Here is a 19162-nt window from a genome sequence, read left to right as displayed (position 1 = left end):
CCCCTTTGGCCACACATCTCACAGCAGCTGGCCCAATTTAGAGATGGGGAAACTGAGGCACGCCAAATCGAAGCACCTCATCCAGGCTTGCACATGTCAGTAGCACAGGTAGGAACAAGACCCCAGTGTCCTGGGTCCCCAGTCCTTTATTCCGACCCCCTTAAGTCATGTCTGGAGGGGAAGGGACTCGTTGAAGGGTGGTCACTGGCACATCCCACCCCCCATCCTTTAGACAGGGACCAAGGCTGGACTCGTCCATGCCCAGGATGTCCACTGGGGTGGGGCCACATGACATCACAGCTGTGATAATAGCTATACTCGACAATGAAGAAGCCAGATGGGACGTGCTCTACTGCCTTCTCCTGGACACAGCCAGAACTTTACAGCATGTCCTAGACTCTATACTGCACGTGCCAAAGGGGAGTCTCTTTCAGGGCCAGGGGCATGGGTGCGGGACTGAGGAGTAGAAGGCTGCATCCCCATCCCAGCTGGGGAGGAGAGATCTCGTGTGGGCAGGGTACTTATTCCAGGGTTACTTGCTCTGGGCATAAGACCCAGGTGGTTCTTCTGCTAGCAGGGGTCCTGGTGTGCGAGCTCATGGGCTGGACGTGAAAGCAGGACTCTTCTCACATGAGCAAAGAGCCCGAAACCTCCAGAGGACACTTGCTAGATTCGGAGCTCAGCTGGGGCTGACAGGCTGGTGCAGTGGGAATCCTGCAGCCATGCTGGAGGCATCAATTGCTGGGACAGAAACGCTGCCTTCCCCACCCGCCGGGCTGAGAGACCGCATCCTAGATGCTCTGGGGTGACAATGCACCTGCTGGGACCCAAGTTGCCACCTCCCCCAGGGCTGAATGTGCCTCCTGCAGGCAGACTGGACCCGGCGCTGGACCTGTGCCAGGCTCCACGCACCATGGGCAAAGCCCCACGTGCTGCACAAGCAGAGGCCAAGCTCAGAGGCCCTCGTGGGAGAGATGTGGGTACCCCACAGCCCTCCATGACAGCTGTGCTCCCTAACACCATTGCAGCCAGAGACACCGGGAAAGGGGGTGCTGGCTGCAGGGGCTCCCCTTGCCAAGACGGGGCCAGGAAGGATGTCCTCTCTCCCCTCCCTCCGGGAAGTGCAAGGGGCTGCAGTGAGGACAGTGTGAGACCCAGGGCTGCATGGCCCCAGTCAGATGGTGCAAGGGGCAGCACGTGCATTTCTAATACACCAAGAGCCCAAAGACCTGACACAGCCCCACACGCGTGTCCACCCACATGACCAAAACCTCCCGCCTGTCATGGGGACGTGGATTCTTTTCCATTGGCCTTTTGATCCTTGATGGAGAACCTGGGTTTCTGCAAGAGCAACCCACCGGGCCCTCCTCACTCCAGCTGGCATCACCTGAGAGCCCAGGGCTGCGGGAGGATGGGCAGGGAGCACCCCAGCCTGTCCAAGGTTATGGTGCGCTCACCACTGCCACCTTCCTGTGTGCACGCTTCAAGGGCCTCCAGTGACATATCCCACAATCCCTTGCACTCTGAGCCAGGGAACCGTGGGAGAACCTGGCTGTCCTTCTAGCCACACAAGGGATTGTGGGAAGGCGCTGGAGGACTGTCAGGGTTCAAGCGAGCTAGCTGGGGTCTAAGTGGAAAGGGGGTGAGATTGGGGGGATAAGCCCCAGCTCTGCATCCCTGCTGGGGAATGGTCTCCCCTGCCCTAGTGCTTACGTGTGTGTTCATTATCAGGGGTTAACTCACACTGGCACTTGTCCAGGCTACACAGAGCCTGCAACATGCCCAAGACACCCAGCAAACCCAGGGGATTGGTCCCATGATCTCCACTAGGCCAGGCTACTGGGACACCTCACTTCCATCCTCTGCCTATGGGGGCCCAACCATCCACAAAACCAGTGCGGGGTCACGTGGGCAAGGTCAGGCCGGGAGGCTGGGGTGAGGCCCCCCACCTGGGCCCTCGCAGGGGACCCCCAGCCAGGGGAGGCTCTGGATTGATAATGTCTTACTCTGGACAGCGGGCACCCAATCTCTGTAGGAGCACAGCCAGCAGAACAGAGGGGCTGCCAGCCGCAAGGTGGGAAGGGAGCATGGGATACCAACATAAAACACAGGGACTCCAGAGCAGCCTCCATTTACTCTGGAGGAAATATGGAGCAGACTGGGGGAAACACTGGACTCCCATGCAATTATTCCTGAGGAAGTCTGATGGGAATTGACCCGGGGAGAGTTACTCCAGCGTACGTATCAGGTGCCCGCTCTCAATGCCATTGTTACGTTGGCTTCACACACACCAGGGGCCCTGACACCTACTGCTGAGGTGCTGTAACACCCACTTTGGCCAGCCAGGTTGAGTGAGCAGGCACATCCATCCCTTCCCACAGAGTAAATTTAGCAGGAATAAAAGCCAGGTTAAGTTACTTTGGGGGAAACGTGCTGCATGCCCACACCTGAGGTAGGTACCAGCCTGTGCCTCTGTGGGACAGTACTGCGTTGCTCACCCACCCACGACAAGGATGCTTGCAGCTACAGAAATCATAACAGGCCAGATGCTTTATGCCAGGGTACAGGGCTGGCCTCAGGGGAGCCGGGCTCTGCTCCTAGCCTGACACTGATCTGCGCAGTCACCCTTGATCCTGAGCGATCCTGAGTCCTCAGTTATGCTGTGTGGCCACAGTTCCCTCTGGGGCAGAGGCCAAAGATGGGTGTCTGCAGGGGATGCACTAGGATGCAGTTCCCTGCAGGCTGGTGGACAAACCAATAATTTCTGCCTGGGCTCCCTGAGATCCTGGCCAAGTGCAACAGAGCCCCTCCTGCTGCCCGGCCTGGATTTATCACTAGGAGACGGGACGTGGCAAAAGCATGGCTGAGATCCGCAGCAGGGAAGGGCTGTGCCAGCCGCCCACTTCCCCCTGCTCCTGATCAACACAAAGGTGCCAGGGCCCCAGAGGCAGGAGCTGGCACCCTGAGGGCGCCACCAGGGAGCTGCGCCACAGCGAGGGGCGTGTGGGAAACAGAAGCTGGGTGGGGGCTCTACAGAGCCCGTGCTGGCAGGCAGCCCCTCAGGGAGCTGGAGGTCCAGGCCACAGCCCACTGCTGGCTCAGCCTGAGCTGAATGGGATTCAAAGAGCAACACAAGGGCCTCAGCAGCAGGACTGAGGGCTGTGAGCAGAAAGCACCTGGGGCCTTCCCAGGATGCAGGGAGCCTGCCAGGCCCAGAGCTACGTGAGCACAGCTAGGGAAAGCCCTGTTGCCAGCAGATGCAGGCATTCACCAGGATTGAAAGTGCCAGCCTGGAGGCATCTGCTGGTTGCCACTCACCTTGGGCCCAATTCTGCTCCCCCCAGGGCTGCGCTCAGCTCCAGGCACTGTGATTCAGGGGGTCCTTTAGCAGGTGGCTCTGGGGATCCAACCTACCTCTTCCAAACACCAGGCCCAAGCTCTCAGGCCTGTCAGGTGTCCCCATAGCCCATGGGCAAGACCTCCCTGGCCTTTCCCTTGAGTGGGGGGTGCTGAGTGGAGGGGCCGTGCCTGTGCACGGCCCTGGGTCCCTAGAGAAGCAGGATCCTGGCATGTCCCACAGCCAGAAGGAAGGAGCCTCAGTCTAGTAAGAAAAAAAACCCATGAAATGTTTTATTGCCGTGTCCCTGCCCCAGGCTGGCAGTGCCAGCAGCACTCGGACACCCCTGCTTGCCCCACAGTCTGTAGTGAGGGCAAGGCTGGGCTGCATGGATGTCGCAGCTGAGAAGAGGCAGGAGAAGCCTCCTCACTCCCCCAGGCCGGTGTGCGAGGAGGGGAAGGGAGTGCCTGTGGATCCACTAGGTTCCTGCTTGAAGGCCCGTGGGCCTTGGTGCAGACCAAGGGCCAGGTTCAGCCCAGCAGACTCCCACAGGCCCTGGGGAGAGGCTCCCGCTGCTCACGGGCTCTTGCGAAACATCTCCTGGGGAGCAGGAAGCAGGTCTCTTGCAAGGCAGAAGGAGGGGCTGAGCGGGAAGGGGCGGTCGGCTCAGGAGGAGCACATGGCTTCCCAGCGGCGGAAGATGCGGAACACCTTGCAGGACTTCACTGAGAGGCTCTGCAGGCAGGAGACACTGGGTCACACAAGGGTGGCATCTTGGAAGGACAAACACACGCTACCAAATGGTGCCCCCTGAGCTCCCAGCTGGGAGGGACAAGTGCTGCCCAGACTTTCCCCTAAGCTAAGGCCATTGCATGGATGGTGACACTGAGGCACAGACTATGGGCAGCAAAGCCAGGACTGGAACCCAGAGCTCCAGCTCTGACACTGAAGCATCCTGATCATTGGCTGTGGGTAACAGATGCATGCAGCACATCTGGAACAGGCACCCAGGGCTCCTGGTCTTGTTGTGAACGAAAGGAAAAGGCTGAACTGGGGGGAAGGACAATGCCCTGGCCCTTCCCAAGGACGTTCAAGGCCCCCAGAGCTGGAGACATGGAGGGGAGAATTGAATGATGCCTCCCTTAATTGACTCATCAGACACAAGGGGTTTGATGGTAAGTGCCAGTCGCACATTGCCAGGACGTGCCTGGGGCCTCATCTCCTCTCCATCTCCTCAAAGCTCCTGCCCCAGACTGCATTAGGCCTGTTAACCAAGTGCTTCAGTGTCAGGAACACAGGGAGATGAACCCAGGTTAACCAGGGGGTGGACTGCAGAATGGCTGGTACTATTTACAGTCATTTCAATGCATGCTATATAGGGGCGGCATGTCCAATGACTATAGGCTTGGCTCGAGAGAGAGGTAAGTCTCTGGGGTTAAACCCAGCTTTCAACCGAGCTTGGACATTTCTGCTTCTGTCTCCACCCATATTCAATTGAAGGGTTTCATCCTGTGCACAGAGGAACTCAGACCAAGGCAGAACTTTAAGGAGCAGTCTGGGGCAAACTGGATCAGGCACTTGGGAGGGGGGCGTGGTTCAGAGACCGGAGCAGGGCTCAGGGCAGGATACCAATCTCTAGCGCTCTCACCACGGGCTCCGTATCAGTTGGTGTCTCTGATTTCTGGGTGGCGAGGAGAACGCTCAGCATGGCCCTCCAGCCAGGCTCGGCCTTTGCTGGCGTATGCTCCGATGCGTCACTGGAGTCCTCCAGGGTTGCCTTCTCCACCACACTCACCCATGGGCACCAGTCACGGTGCTGGGAGCTGGGATCAAAGAAGCTCTTGGTGGAAGTGTCCTGCAGGGAAAAAGGCAGGATGAGGTTTAGGACAGGAGAAGTGGAGCAACTGCTTGTTTTTAACTAGACTGTGGGGTTGGGGACACGGTCTGAAGTCATCCCACCTCCAGCTACCAGGAGGCCCCTTGAAGGTCATCTAGAGACAAACAGGGGTCTTCCTATTACTGTGTCTCCACTCTGGCCTCTCTACAGACAGTCACATAGGGCTGGTGCTAACCACGATGATGGGACTTTGCTATGGGGACACTGGGACCTGGTTCTTCTTGATCTCAATTCACTGCAGGCTGAAAGCAGCCTTCAGGAATGGGACTTCCCACAGCTGCCTGGTTGGTCCAGACTCAGACCCTCCAGCCAGGGTGCAAACTCCCATATCCATAACCTCCCTCCCGTGGCTGAGAAGGGAGTTTCCTCTAACCATGATCTGTCTGCCTAGAGACTCACCTAAGACAGGAGCTCCCCAAGGAGGGGACATGACGACCGTATCCAGTCCAGAAGACAAACCCACGAGGGAGCAACCCTACGGCAGTGAGTGACCGGCTCTTTGCTGGGCTCTGGCCACAAGAGGCTGGGGGCTTGCCTGCAGGGAGCAATCTGTGCCATCCCATCTACTGGGCAACACAGGACAGGCTGATAGGAAAGAGGCAGGGGAAATCCAGGGAGGGGCAGGGGGAAACCAGGGAGGTGCCTTCTCAATGTGGCCTCTGCCCTGTCACAGCCCAATATCCACCAGCATGAAGCTGCCTGCATGATCTCCTCAGAGGCAGTCATTTTGTGGCCTGGCAGCCAGGACCCCCCGCCGCCCGCCTGATCCTGGAGCTCTGGGGGCAGGAAGTGAACGCCCAGTGCTGTTCATCCCAGAGGTCCTAGGAGGCACTCACCGAGCTGCTGGACGAGCAGAGCCGGGCCCGCTTGGCCCTGCGATGTGGGCTGGACGGCACCTCCACGCTGTCGCCCTGGCCCATGCTGCGGGTCACTGGGCGGTTCCGTGGTGTGGGGCTGGCTGCTTCCGGCTCAGCCCGGTCCATGGGGCTCAGGCTGTCCCAGCTCCGCGCACGGGACATCACAGGGGAAGGGCTCTTCTCGTGCTGAGGGGGAGACAGGCAAAGAGGTCAGGTCCCAAGAGATGGCAGTAGCTAGCAGGGTTCCTCTGGCCACAAGGGAAACAGCTCATACCCCTCCATGGCACAGGGGGTCCCGGCTGCACCCATCCCTGTCCTTCTGGGCACAGCTCTGGAAACCAGTAGGGAGCAGACTGGAGAGACACTTCTCTTTCGTCTCTTCTTCCACAAGTCAGAACCAGCCCAGGCAAACGCAGCTCCAGGGCACCCTGCCCTTCTGGGAAGCCCCCTGCTCTGGGAATACTAGACCTGGACACAGTGCTGGACAAGGACTCCCTTGTGCAGCTCCGGCAGCAAGGCCCTCCCAGCTGCCCCAGCCTGCTGTCTACACCACTGGCTGAGGCCTCTCTGGCACAGCAGGCAAGGGAGATAAGTGCTGCCTGGTGCCTGGGGGTGGTGCCTCCTCCCTCGCAGGAAGTGTTGCACCCAGCAGGGAGTTCAGCAGTAGCAGATGTTGCTGTTTCCATGCATTTTGGCACCTCTGTTTCTGAGGTCCAGGAGAAGAAGGGGATTTTCACTGGTGCAGAGTCCAGTGCCCCTAAAGGCAGTGACGTTACCTTGCCCTCAGCTTCAAAGGCTGGTGGGGCTCCATGGACTGGTGCTGACTGGTAGCATACAATACCAGCTCCTAGAGATGCCTGATATTCCAGAAGAGAGACCAGGCTTGGTGGGAAATGCCCCAGAAGGAATCACCTTTGCTGGTGGGACTGCCGCTCTCAGCAGCTGCGTTTCAAAGCATGGACCTCAGGTCTTCCTGCAAGGGGGTCAAAGGGAGGTGGTCTTGCTACATAGAGGCAAATCCAGATTATGGCGCTGTCAGGCACTTAGCAACACCCTCTGCATGCACACAGGCTGGGTTCAGTTACTGGAGCCTGAGGGAGCCAAAGGACTTTGTCTCCATCCAGGAGCCATGTTGGGACAGGCCTCTCCCTGTCACAAGGGACAGCGTCACAGCCATCTCATAGGTGTAGGGTCTCCTTAAAACCCTCCATTTTCACAACCACTGCCTGGCTGGCCCTGTGAGGCAGTGCATGGAGGCAGCTGCCTCCTGCATTACCAGAATCAAGGCCTGGCCCGGTTCAGTGTTGCTCTCCTGTTACTGAGAGGGGGTGGTCTAATTTTGGTGCTGGGCAGAGAGCTCCACCCAGCAAGGTGCAGATGCAGGGGTGATCATGATGGCCAGCCAGCACTGCTGCTTCACTGGATCAAGGAGGGGAACAGCCACTGGAAAGAGACTGACCCTCTTCCTCTCCTCCACAGCAGGCCCCTGGTCCCGCCCATCCAGGGCCTGTAAGTAGGACACATGCTGCCACCGCCAGCCCAGAGAGCTGGCCATCACATCTTTTTCTACATGGGGAAGAGCCCAGCCTGGGCTCAGCTAGTGAGTGGGCACTGCCGAGAAGTCCCTGTACTAACCTTACAAGCCTAAAGGCCTCCACCATCTTTGTCCAAAACCCAGTAGTAGAAGCCTCTCCCCAGGAGAGAGGGAGGCCACCCTACCTGCTCCGGGCCAGGAGAGAACGTTGTGTCTCGGCTCCGGGTGACCATCCTGTGCGGGGATGTGGGCACCAGGGGCAGGCGGTCGGGCCGCCCCTCGGTGGGCGTGGTGGGGGCGCTGCCCAGTCCGGGGGCAGGGTCTGCCTCGGGTGCAACTGACTCCAGCTGATGGAAACCCCACAGCCCAACCTTCCTCATGCAGCGGGAGCAGGTGATGACAGGCAGGTGCGTGGTCCCTGGCGCAGGGCTGGATTCAGAGCAGGGGTGGGGGGGAAGAAGAGAGTCAGGGAGAAGGCTGGGCAGCCCTTTGAGACAGCCAGGTTTACAGGACAAGCACCCAACACGCAATAGATCCAAGCATCAGGTTTGTTGCTCCCCAGACTACAGGCACTTCCATGAAGTGGAGGCACATGCCCACCTGAAGCAACACCCCCTTCGCTCACCACAAACTGTATTTATCTGCACACCATGTGCCTCCTGAATAAACACTGGTGCTGTGTTTTGGGAAGGCAGAAGAAAGAGAAGGGATTTTTCCAGCCTCATCTGCCGTGGCACCGACTCATCCACGGGCTGAGCCTCCATCTAAGGTACATAAGAGCTGCCGCTGGCTGGGTCAGACCATAGGCCCATCTTGCCCAGTCTTGTGTCAGACAGCAGTGGAGAGCGGAGGCTGAAAGGGAAGGTGACCTGGGTCTGACTAGGTTTGTTTTCCCCTGTTCTTCTCTCACTTGCAGCCTCCAGCATTCAAGGTCTCTGAAGTTCTGATTCAGAGGCCGTGCCCTTCACTCCAGTGCTCAATAGCTCCTGATACCCCTTTCCTCCAAGACTGTGCCCGGTCCCTTTTGTGTTAGTTTGAAACTTACTGCCTCCTACTTTCACTTTGTGACCCCTAGATCTTGCATTCTGAGAAACAGTCAATAATAAATCCCTATGGACTTTCTCTTTTCCATTTAGTATGTTGTAAACCCCTCTCATGTCCCCGCCTCAAGTATCTCTTCTCTAAACTGACCAGGCCTGGCCTCTTTAGCCTCTCCTCATGTGGAAGCCCTTCCATAGCACTCCTCATCCTTGTTGCCCTTTTCTGTTTTTCTATCTCCTTTCTGAGGTGCAGGGACCAGAACTGGGCGCTGTATTCAAGATGTGGATGCACCGTGGATTTATAAAGGGGCATCATAGCACTTTTCATTTTGTTCGCAATTCCCTTCTTCATCATCCCTAACGTTTTGTTCGCCTTTTTGATGGCTGCTGAGGTGCATGGAACAAGAGTCGCCAGCATTGCTTGGCCTTCATCCTCTTGGAGCTACTGCCAAATTGCCTCCATTTTGTTAGGAGCTGAATTGGCAGCATCTGAGAGAGGGCTACACCCTCTGCTGGCCTTGCAGCGGCAAGAGAGGGAGTGATGCTGGAGACAGGATTTTGCTCCTGTTCCACCTGGCCAGAGCGGTCAGCACAGCCCCTCTGCTAACTCCATTCTGGTACCACGCTTAATTGGCCTATCACATGCACCCCAATTTGGGATGGCTAAGCATGCAAATAAATACACTAAGACACACTTTCTGAGTAATACCAGCTTGGCTTTCCAGACCCTGCACCTTCCTCTTCTTTCTTACACACTAGGATATTGCAGTGAAATAATTAGGGATGGTGACCTTGAAAGTTTTTCATTCACCACCCACAAATATAAGGGGACAGGTCAGAGATACTATGTCAGGTGCTCTACAAATTCATGCAGGCATCTCTCTCCACATCAGTTTCCCCTGGTGTTTTCAGAGGTTTTCTTTGCCATTGTAACATGACATCATAACAGCTAGAGATTGTTAAAAGCTCGAGGTTTTTTGAAGCAGGGGTGCTCAACCTCCAGCCCGCAGAGCCATGGCATCTGCTATTTTAAAGCAAGGTTCTGAAAGATCACTTGAGAGAATCACTTGCTCTCCATCCCCTGCTCAGCCCCAGGCAGGTTTCAGAGCAAGAGACAGCGAAGTGCAGGCATTCTGCAGTGCACGGGATATCAACAAGGCATATTAAAATATGCTGTCCAGTATGAGTCACACTGACCTGCAGGTCCAGCCACACAGTGCCAAAACACAGGCGGGGACGTGCACCTGCAGGAGGTCCGAGCCCAATTTCACTGGCGTTTTCTCCCCTGGGCTCTTGCGTTCCAGCTCCTCCTCAATCAGATGTAGGAGAAGGCTGATCTTCTCCTCGGTCAGGGACTGCAAAGACACATGATTCAGAGATGGCTCCGGACCCTCCCAGCCCAAACAGAGTTCCAAAAGCAGCTGGCACATGAGGGCAAGGACTGCCCCCTTCTTAGGGGGGTTACAACACCCTACGCTACGATGCTGTGGTCTCGAGGCTAATGGTAGCATAAGGAAAAATGCTACAATCGGAAATTGTGGGAAAAAAGCAGCTCCTCTGATGCGCTTTCTGAACTCCCAACTAATGATCCTTACAAGTTTTTTGTGTAATTAGCTGGGCAGAACCAACACCGAGGATGAGATGCTTCCTATCTGTCCCACATGTGATCAGAGTAAGCAAATAGATTTTGTCCAAAGGAACAAACTCTAGCCATTGGGATCAGAGGTAGAAAACAGGACTGGCACATCCTTCATCACTGGTGAGGAAGCACATGGCTGAAAAAACCCAGGGGAAGCAGGCAGGGGGTCCTGCAAGAAGAGCACGTGTGACAGAGACAGTGTGGGAGGCATCTTCTGGTGCCATTATCAGAAAGCGTCTTTCCAGAGCAGAACCAGACACAGCTGGCATGTTCCCCTCATCTGAGGGATGGGATACAGAACTGGGGTCAGCCCTCAGCCCCCTCACAGCTTCTGAAACTCAGCCAAAGAACAAGGGAGCTAAATCAACCAGCTCCGCTGTGAGCCCTAACACCCCAGAGGACTGGGATCTGCCTCTAGCCACAGAGCTCTTCACTTCTGTCCCACAGAGACAAGCCAGCATGCGAGTATAGCAGATGGTCTGAAGGCCACTGGATCCAGGGTCTGGGCTAACCATTACAAGCAGAGAGATCCACAGGTCTCAACACCTCATGCGGTAGGGAAAACAGGGCTGGATTCTGCTCAGGCCCAGCCCATGTTATAAGATGCCGCTCACGAGCAGGTCCAGACTTAGAAGTTCTCAACATGGCAGCACCCACATTTCTGCTGAGAAGAAATCAAATCTTCTACCACTGCCCAGCAGCTGCAGAAGGCATGGGCAGACGCCGCCATGACTCCTGCTGGCTGCTGCAGTCCCTCTGCAGGGAGAGGAGCCCCTTTACACTGAGCGTTTCCACACCACATAAAGGGAACCCGATGCTGTTGAGAGCACTACGTAGAGCATATGTGCTGTGACACGCTGGGCCTGACAGCTTTCGGCATCTGGGGACTGCAGTCTGTGCAACCCCTGAATTTTTCATGTAGTGACGTGGAAAGCAACGGTACAAGAACGTCACCTGTCTAAAGTTACCAGCTCCAATAGCAGGGGGCATCAGCAGCCTCCATGCAGGGCAGAAAGCCCAAGAGGCAGAGTTAAGGTTACACAGACAATCCAACACTTCCTGACTGCTAAGCCCGCCACCTTGCCATGGTCTTCCATAGTGCCCCTTCCTGTGTTCATCTTCCCTCTCCAGGGAAGGCGGGTGACTGAACTCACCATGTTCTTCAGATCCTCCGGCCTGAGGGAGGGCAGCTGCAGCTCCAGCTGACACAGGCTCTGGAAGCGGTCCAGGAAGTCGCTAAGCAGTGCGATGGGCTCGTCCACCAGGAGAACCGCAAAGCGATCTATGGGCAAAGCACACACGAGAGGCTTGGGTGTGCACCAGCTCCCTAAGTCACATGCTGCTCCACAGGAGAGAGGGGGCAGAGCGTGGCTAGCAAATGCAAGGATCTTCCTGCCATCAGAGAACACAGAGCAAGGGGGTCCCTTTACGCCTGATCTGCTGCTGAACACAGAGCCGATTTCCTAGCATGGACAGGACTTCAGAGGCATTTGTGAAAGGGGAACGGAGGCCAAGTCATCCACGCTGCCCCCGCACTCTAATAACATCTCGGTTTGTCACCTCTCCTTGGGCACAGCGACTCTCACCCCGTGGAGGGGCAGCATAATTAGAGGCAAGGCTACCCCATGGCCACCAGGCAAGTGTCATCATGTGGAGGAGGTGCTGGAAGGCATTCAGGAGCCTGGGCTTGATTCCTGGCTCGGCCACACCAGGAACTTCACCACCGTGTACCTCAGTCTTTTGAGGTGCAAAATGGGGATAAGGCTATTGACTGCTTAGGGACCTCTGCCTGCAACGTGCTAGAGAAGCACTAAATATTGGACTTAGCATGAGAGCAGGTTTCAGATGGGGAAGAAATGAAGGAAGCTTCTCAGACCAGGGATCAGCAACCTTTGAGCAACAGTGGGCCCCAATTAACACGGCTTTGTCTGAAGTCACTGCCACTGCAACAGCCAATTGCCACTGGCTCCCCCCGGGGCCCCCCCGCCTGATGCCCCTGCCCCTGCACCAGCCAATTGCCACTGGCTCGCCCAGGTGCCCTCCCATCACCACCCTGTATTGGTAAGCTACATAAAACCCCTCCATGAGCTGTCTTCAGCCTACAAGCTACAGACTGGCGACCCGTCTTACCTCACCGCCCCAGCTGGGCTTGGTCAGACCTACCTGGGCAGGGGCTGATTGGCCAGAAGCAGAACTTCTCATGGGCACTGCACAAGGCTCTCTTCAGCTCCGCACACCTCTCCTTGTCTGAAAGGCAAGTGGGTTTTTAGTAGCAGGGGGATGCTCCCCACCAGGAAGCATCTGGGGTTTGCCTAGAGTCAGAGCACCATTGTGGAGGAGATGCCGTGAGCTCCGGCTTGCCAGCTCTCGGCTTTACCCTGCCTCCCAGCCTCACCCAGAGTCCTTGGGCAGAACTCTATCCCCAGGGAGCAGGTGGTCTCCTGCCCCACTTGCTCCCCTTCCCCACAGATTCCTCCCTCCCCTCAGTGCAAACACCTGATCCTGTACATGGGTCACAGTCCAGGCACATGGTCAGGGACCATGGGAGGCAGAGCAAACCCAGAGGGCGCTGAGGGCGATGGGATTTGCTCTGTGGCAAGACCTGCTCCAATGCCTCCCTCTTTCACAGCACACAGGCCCTCTCTCATGCTAATCATGAAGCCCAGAGACTGCCAGTGGCTTGGTGATACTCAGGGTATGCCCACGTGGCTGTGACTGCATCACAGCACTGATGCCCCAAAGTCAGCATGGGCACCAGTAGCAACCCAGAGTCCAGTGTAGGCTATTACTTGGTTTTCCAGGTAGGTTTTATAGCTAATGCTGAGCCCCTTGCTCAGTACCCTGAGGGCTTGGACAGGACTACACCGCACTGCAGTCACTGTAACTGCAACCCAGAAACCCCCTTGGAAATTAAACATTGAATGACAGTCTGTTCTTCCCCTGCCTTGACTAAAATGAAATCCTGTGGTGTTACAACTAAAAAGGCAAACTCCCCTTTGCTTTGCACATTGCTGGTCATACTAAGCCAGTGCAATTATCAATAGCAATTAATGCAATAATGAGACCAGGAGCTCCCTAAGCCAGGGGTACTTGCCCCACAGAGCTGCATCATCCAGCTTGCAGGGCCCCCCACAGGGCCAGAAATGTGGTAGTGGGGGAGCAGTGACAATTAACCCTGCCACCTCTCCCCTGCTGCCAATTTCCAAGCTCTGCACAGCCAGATTGAGCCCTGGCAGTGCTTCCCTGCATGCTGGATTGGGCCCACAGATGGACCTGGCTCCATTCATCTGGCCTGCAGGAAGACAAAGGTTGGGCACCGCTGTCCTAAACCAGGGGCGCTCAACCTCTGGCCCAAGGGCCAGATCCATCCTGAGGCCTTGTGTCATCCAGGCTGTGGGACTCCCTGGGGGTCCGGAAATTTGGCAGTGGGAATGCAATGCCACTGCTCCCTTACTGTCAAATCACTGGACTTGAGGGGAGCCCAGGGCCTTGCATGCTGGATCCAGTGCACAGTGCTGAGAGGAGGTGGCGCCGGTCCTGTGGGACCCAATCTCAGTGCACCAGGGCGGTGGGGGACAACACCAGAATCCCAGCATATGGGGCAGGGAGAGGGCAGTGCCGGGGGGGAGGGGGGGCAGGAAAGGGTATCACCAGGACCCAATCCTGGCATGCAAGGCAGGGAGGCAGCAACCTGGCCCCAAGGCTGGATCTGGCCTGTAGATGGGCCCCGTGCCACGTATTTGGCCCAAGGGGGCCAAAAGGTTGGGCAACACTGCCCTAAACTAAGACTATAATTAACAAGAAGGGTCAAAATTCTCAGTAAAACTTGCCAGGGGGGTAGAGTGTAGGGAGAGGAGAAATTTTTCTGAAGCTCCATGCAAGACCCACTAATCCACCGGTTCTCAATCTTTTTAGACTCAAAGGCCCCCTTTGGAAAATGCCAGCTCTGAGCTTTCACTCATTGCCTGAGCACAGAAAGAACAGTAGAGCCGCTCTTCTGTTGCAAACAACTCAGAATGATCACAGCAGGGCAGAGGTTGGGACACACTGGATTCCTACTGGACGTCTCTGGGTTTATCTGGTGAATCACATCTGCACACCGAACAGGGCTAACACTGTGTGGCACCTGCAGCTCCCGTGAAAGGGTCTCGAGGCCCCCCAGGGTGCTGCGGTACCAGGCTGAGAGTCACTGCGCCAATCAGTCATTGGGATGGAGCTAAGCGAGACGAGCCAGGCTGCACCCCCTGGCGGACAAGGAGACAACACATCCCGAGGCTTACTTCAAGCAAAGAGGAAGAGACACGTTCTCTCTCTCTCTCACGCAATGATCTTCACTGCGGACAAAGCAAAAACAAGACCTGGAATCTCTTTTAGCGGACGAGCGCACTTCAAAGCACGGCTGATTCACCTGCTGACAGGCGTTAAGTGCTGGGAGGTTTCCAAGCAGAGAACTCCTGAGAAGAGAGACCAGGGGTACTCAACCTCCGGCTCACGGTGCCCTGTCATCCAGCCTGTGGGGCGCCCCACTGGTTTGGAAATTTGGCAATGGGGCAGCAGTGGCACCACTTCTGTGCTGTCAAATTTCTGAACGCCCACCAGGAAGCCCTGGGACCTGGGGCCGGATCCTGGAGTGTAGGGCTGGACAAAGGTGGCCCCAATCCCTAATCTCAGCACATGGGGAGCAAGAGGGGGAAGTGCCTGGCCCTTGGGAACCAATCCTGGAGCATGGGCTGTGGGAAGGGGTGGCACCAGGTCCAGATTCCTACTGGACGTCTCTGGGTTTAGATGGGTCCCCAATCCCAGTGCATGGGGGGTGGGAGGGGGCTGGGCCTGGCCCCCAGGACCCAATCTTATCACATGGGGGGGCCAACACTAGGATGCAGCTACTACCTCCACTTCTTCCTGCCACCCGACTGTGGCACCAGTCAAGTCCCCCATTGCTGGAGCACCACCTAAGCCTCCTGACTCCACAGGTCAGATCCAATGACTCGGTGGGTAAGATTCAGCCAACAGGCTGCTGACCTCTGCTCTATAGCTAAGGTGGGGGACACCTTGGTATTGCAAAAAGGGGGCCAGGTACAAGCGGCACAACTGAGGGGTTTGTGGTTAATGAACCTAACTACACTTAAGCTGATGAAAAGCACCCTATGGGGTAGCCACACGCCATAGCGGAGGCCTGGAGCCAGTGAGCCAGGAGATACCTTCCCTTGCTATGCTTTTAGTGTCCTGCAAACTCTATGTTCCATGGGAAACCGCACAGAGGATGAACCCATCTAATCCCAAACCCTGTCTCTGACAATGCCCAGCATCTGCCACTGCAGCAAGATGATGCAAGAACCACCCCCAAAAGGCAGGTATGGAATAACCTGCTCACATGGAAATGTTTCCCACCCTCCCCGTCACCATTAGCCAAAGATTTGCTGATGCCTCAAAGCAGATTATCTGTTCTTTAAAAGCAGGGGTGCTCAACCCATGGCCTGCAAACCAGATTGAGCCCCTGGCACCATGTCATCTGCAAGGACCGGGATCTGTGGGGAGTCCTGCGAGCCATAGCTCTGCACACTACATCAGCTGGGCAGGGCCCCCAGAGCCCAGGTGGACAATACTCCCAAGCAGCTCCGTTTTCAGGGACAGAAAGTACCCAGATCTAGAGCCAAGTGCTTACTCTGAAAATTCTGGTCTCCTCTTTAGCTCAGCTCCAGGAGAGGGAGGATGCGAGAGATGCCGGGATACTCACACTTGTCGAAGTCAAAGGCCAGCTGCAGACTGGCGCAGAGGAAAGCCTGGCAGCTGGAGCATTTCAGCATGTCACATTCGACATTGGTCCAGCCATACTTGGCACAGATGAGGGGGGACAGCTCATGAGGTTTGCCAGCCCACTTGAGCGGGTGCTTGGGTTAAGGAACAGACACAGATACACTGAGCCACGCACAGAGCCCAACTCAACAGTTTGCCAGAGGCTTTTCTCAAGGACACTACCCCCATCTTGTGAGGCGGGGCAAGGGGGTAGAGAGAATCCCTTAGGAGCCAGGGCAGGCCTGGGCTGCTGGGCTTGGAGGGCAGTGGCAGGCAGAGCAGGTTTTGCTACAGGAAGCTCAGCACTAGAAAGGATATCGTGAACGTCTCTACTCTGCTGAAGTAGGCTTCTCTGCTGGTTGTCTCAAAAGGGAGAGCATCGGGTTGTGAAGGTCCGTTGGCTGATTCTGACCAGGCAGTTGTGTCCTTTCTAAAATAAAGCGACAAGTCAAGTCAGCAAGCCAAACCTTTCACTGGCATCCTTTGGCAAGAGATCTTCAAAACCCACCGATGGCAAGAGCTCTTCAAGCCCACTGCCACCTCATCTTTCAAAGCTAACCCTCAGAACAAATTTCTCTCCAAAGGCTTAGAGGTCCCAGCTTTGAAACGCATTAACAAACACTAATTAAAGAAGTGGGCAAGGCAGGGTGGCACCTTAGAGACCAACTGGTTCAGAAAGGCATGAGCTTTCATAGGCAATGGTCTGCTTCATTAGATGCTGGGCCAATTAAAAAAATTAAGTGGATCAAACTAAGACAAGCAATATTACAGCTTGATCTTTCATCTCCTGACACCAGTCCACAGTAGATGCTGCTGTAGGGTTGCTGTGACAGACAGGAGGGGGGAAATGAGATCTTCCCCAAATCTGGTGGAGCAATACACAAAGCTGAGGGTAAATCAGAGCATTTTGCTCTGAGAGCAGCTGGTTTAGTAGACAGGGCACAACACAAAGAGCAAGATGACTTGGATCCTGTTCCTTGATCTGGTCTACCCCAGCTCCTGGTTGTCAAACCAACTACTACAAACCAGCCGCTCTAACCACTCTAACCAGCCATCTGGGAACCATCTTCAACTCCTACCACTTCTCCACCACTAGCATCTAAAGAATACTTAATTCTGGCTCTGCAGGGCAGTCACTGATGCTTTTTATATACTTGAAGAGATCCCCCGATGGTCAAACAGTGTTAAACTAATGAATTAATAAAACTGCCCAGCTGTGGACCGCGCTAACAAGTGGTCAGGAGGCCAGGAGCCATGCTGAATCAGGGTGCGCTGTGGTAGCTACCTGGAGCCTTGAAACAGGGAGCAAAAACAAGAGGTTTCCCATCACAAGCTGATGAGACTTGCTCTGGGACAAGCACTTTAGCAGGCAGACACTGAATCATAAAAAAGGGCTGGACAGGCCCTTTGGAGGTCACCTAGTCTAGCCCCCTGTAGAGGATAGGATCATCCCTGATTAAACCATCCCATACAAAACCTTGTCTAACCTATTCCTAAAAGTACACAATCAACCCAGTTGCACAATTACAAGGCCATTGCCCAGAGACCAAGATCAACCAAACCTGCCACAGGTAAAGCAGAGGGACAAGGACTGGCAACATCCTGCTGCTACAAGGGCTGTTAAAATGCATTCAAGAGATCCCAGGAAGAGGCCATGCCACTCACTACAGAGGAAGGCAAAGCCCCTCCACCCCTGCAGTCCATACCAATCTGACCACGGGATAAAATTCCTTCCTAATCCCAAATAGAGTGAACGGTCTGACCCTGAGCGGAGGGGCAAGACCGTCTAGCCAGGACCCTCTGGGTTTGAGTCCCAGCAGAAGCTTTGGCACAGTCCAGTCACCATCCCTAGGTTGGGCAGCCAACACCCAATGCCTCTGAGGAAAGCTTGAAAACACCTCGACACCTATAAAAGCAGGAGGGGGAAAAAATCCCTCCCCAGCCCCATGCAGCAACCAGCAAAGCCCAGAAGCCTGGGAAATTCCCATAGCAGACAGGCATCACTATGTCAAGACCAGGAGCCTCAAACATATGGCCCGCAGGCTGGATCTAGCCAATGGAAGTTGCATCTGGCTGTTCAGTGGGCTACTGGAAGTGCATGGCCTTAGCTCTACAGTGCTGCAGGTCCCTGGCTGGCCAGAGCTTTGCAACATTGCCAGGGGTGCGCAGCAGAGAGCGGTGGCATGGAGAGGTGTTCAGGTAGCACAGAGCCAGGGGCACACCAAATTCAGCTCCACGCTGCTGTACGCCCCTAGCTCCGTGCTGGTGCCCAGCCAGAGCTCTGCATAGGTACACACCCCCAGCTCGTTGCAGATGCAAACCCCCAGCTCAACACTGTATTAGGTGTTGTCTGCAACTAAGGCTGGTGATTGTGATTGCATTGTGCCAATATCTGATTGATACGAACTGTGGGGGTTTCACCTTCTCTGGAGCACGGGGTGTAGCCACTACTTCCCCTGCTCTACCTGTGGCCGATTTGGGCACGACATCTGGTGTTGTGAGAGAGTTGATGGCAGTTTTATGAACAGGCTAGACCAGCAGTTCCCAGTCTGTGGTATGAGTACCACCAGTGGTACGCAGACAACCTGTCAGTGGTACATGTTAACAGATGTATTGTAATTACTTTATATGACAAAAATGTGCTGGTGGTACTCAAGGTTGTTTTGTTTTAAATTGGCAGTGCACAATCTTTCACAGATCGAGAACCGCTGGATTAGAGAATGGATTTGTATCTGCTGGTCTGGACAGGAATTGGGCAGGGGGTAGCACTGGGTGGCCTACGGAGATCCCTTGCAGCCCTGCATCTCCACGAGTCTGTGCTGCTTGACCCGAACATGGGCCCAGGATCCAGCTTGGGAGGAGCCTCCCAGTCCAGATCGAGTCTAACACCCCCGTCCTAGATCATCCCCAACCGGTGCTAATCCAACCTCTCCGCAAACAGACCCCTCGTTGAAATCCAGAATCTGACCTCTATAAAAGGCTGTTAACATGCACTCAAGTGACCCCGAATAAAGGTCCCACCCCACAAGAGGCAACCCCCCTCTCCCTTCCCTTATGCCCCC

At 55.6% G+C, this 19162-nt stretch overlaps 1 protein-coding gene across 1 annotated transcript; it reads right to left on the bottom strand.

Annotated features, from left to right (window-relative positions):
- Window positions 1–3621: 3621 nt before the first annotated feature.
- ZC3HC1 (zinc finger C3HC-type containing 1) lies at window positions 3622–16553 on the bottom strand (the record flags this gene model as incomplete). Its single annotated transcript, XM_025213506.1, has 9 exons — window positions 3622–4072; window positions 4986–5192; window positions 6071–6277; window positions 7811–8054; window positions 9863–10020; window positions 11459–11586; window positions 12468–12551; window positions 16042–16192; window positions 16419–16553. Coding segments are annotated over 9 exons (1383 nt in total), but the record flags the coding sequence as incomplete, so codon positions are not given.
- Between the last annotated feature and the right edge of the window lie 2609 nt (window positions 16554–19162).

Source organism: Alligator sinensis, unplaced genomic scaffold, assembly GCF_000455745.1.
Source record: "Alligator sinensis unplaced genomic scaffold, ASM45574v1 scaffold888_1, whole genome shotgun sequence".
NCBI classification, from domain to species: domain Eukaryota; kingdom Metazoa; phylum Chordata; order Crocodylia; family Alligatoridae; genus Alligator; species Alligator sinensis.
The sequence above is the reverse complement of the archived record's forward strand: the minus strand, read 5'-3'. Positions and strand labels throughout refer to the sequence as shown.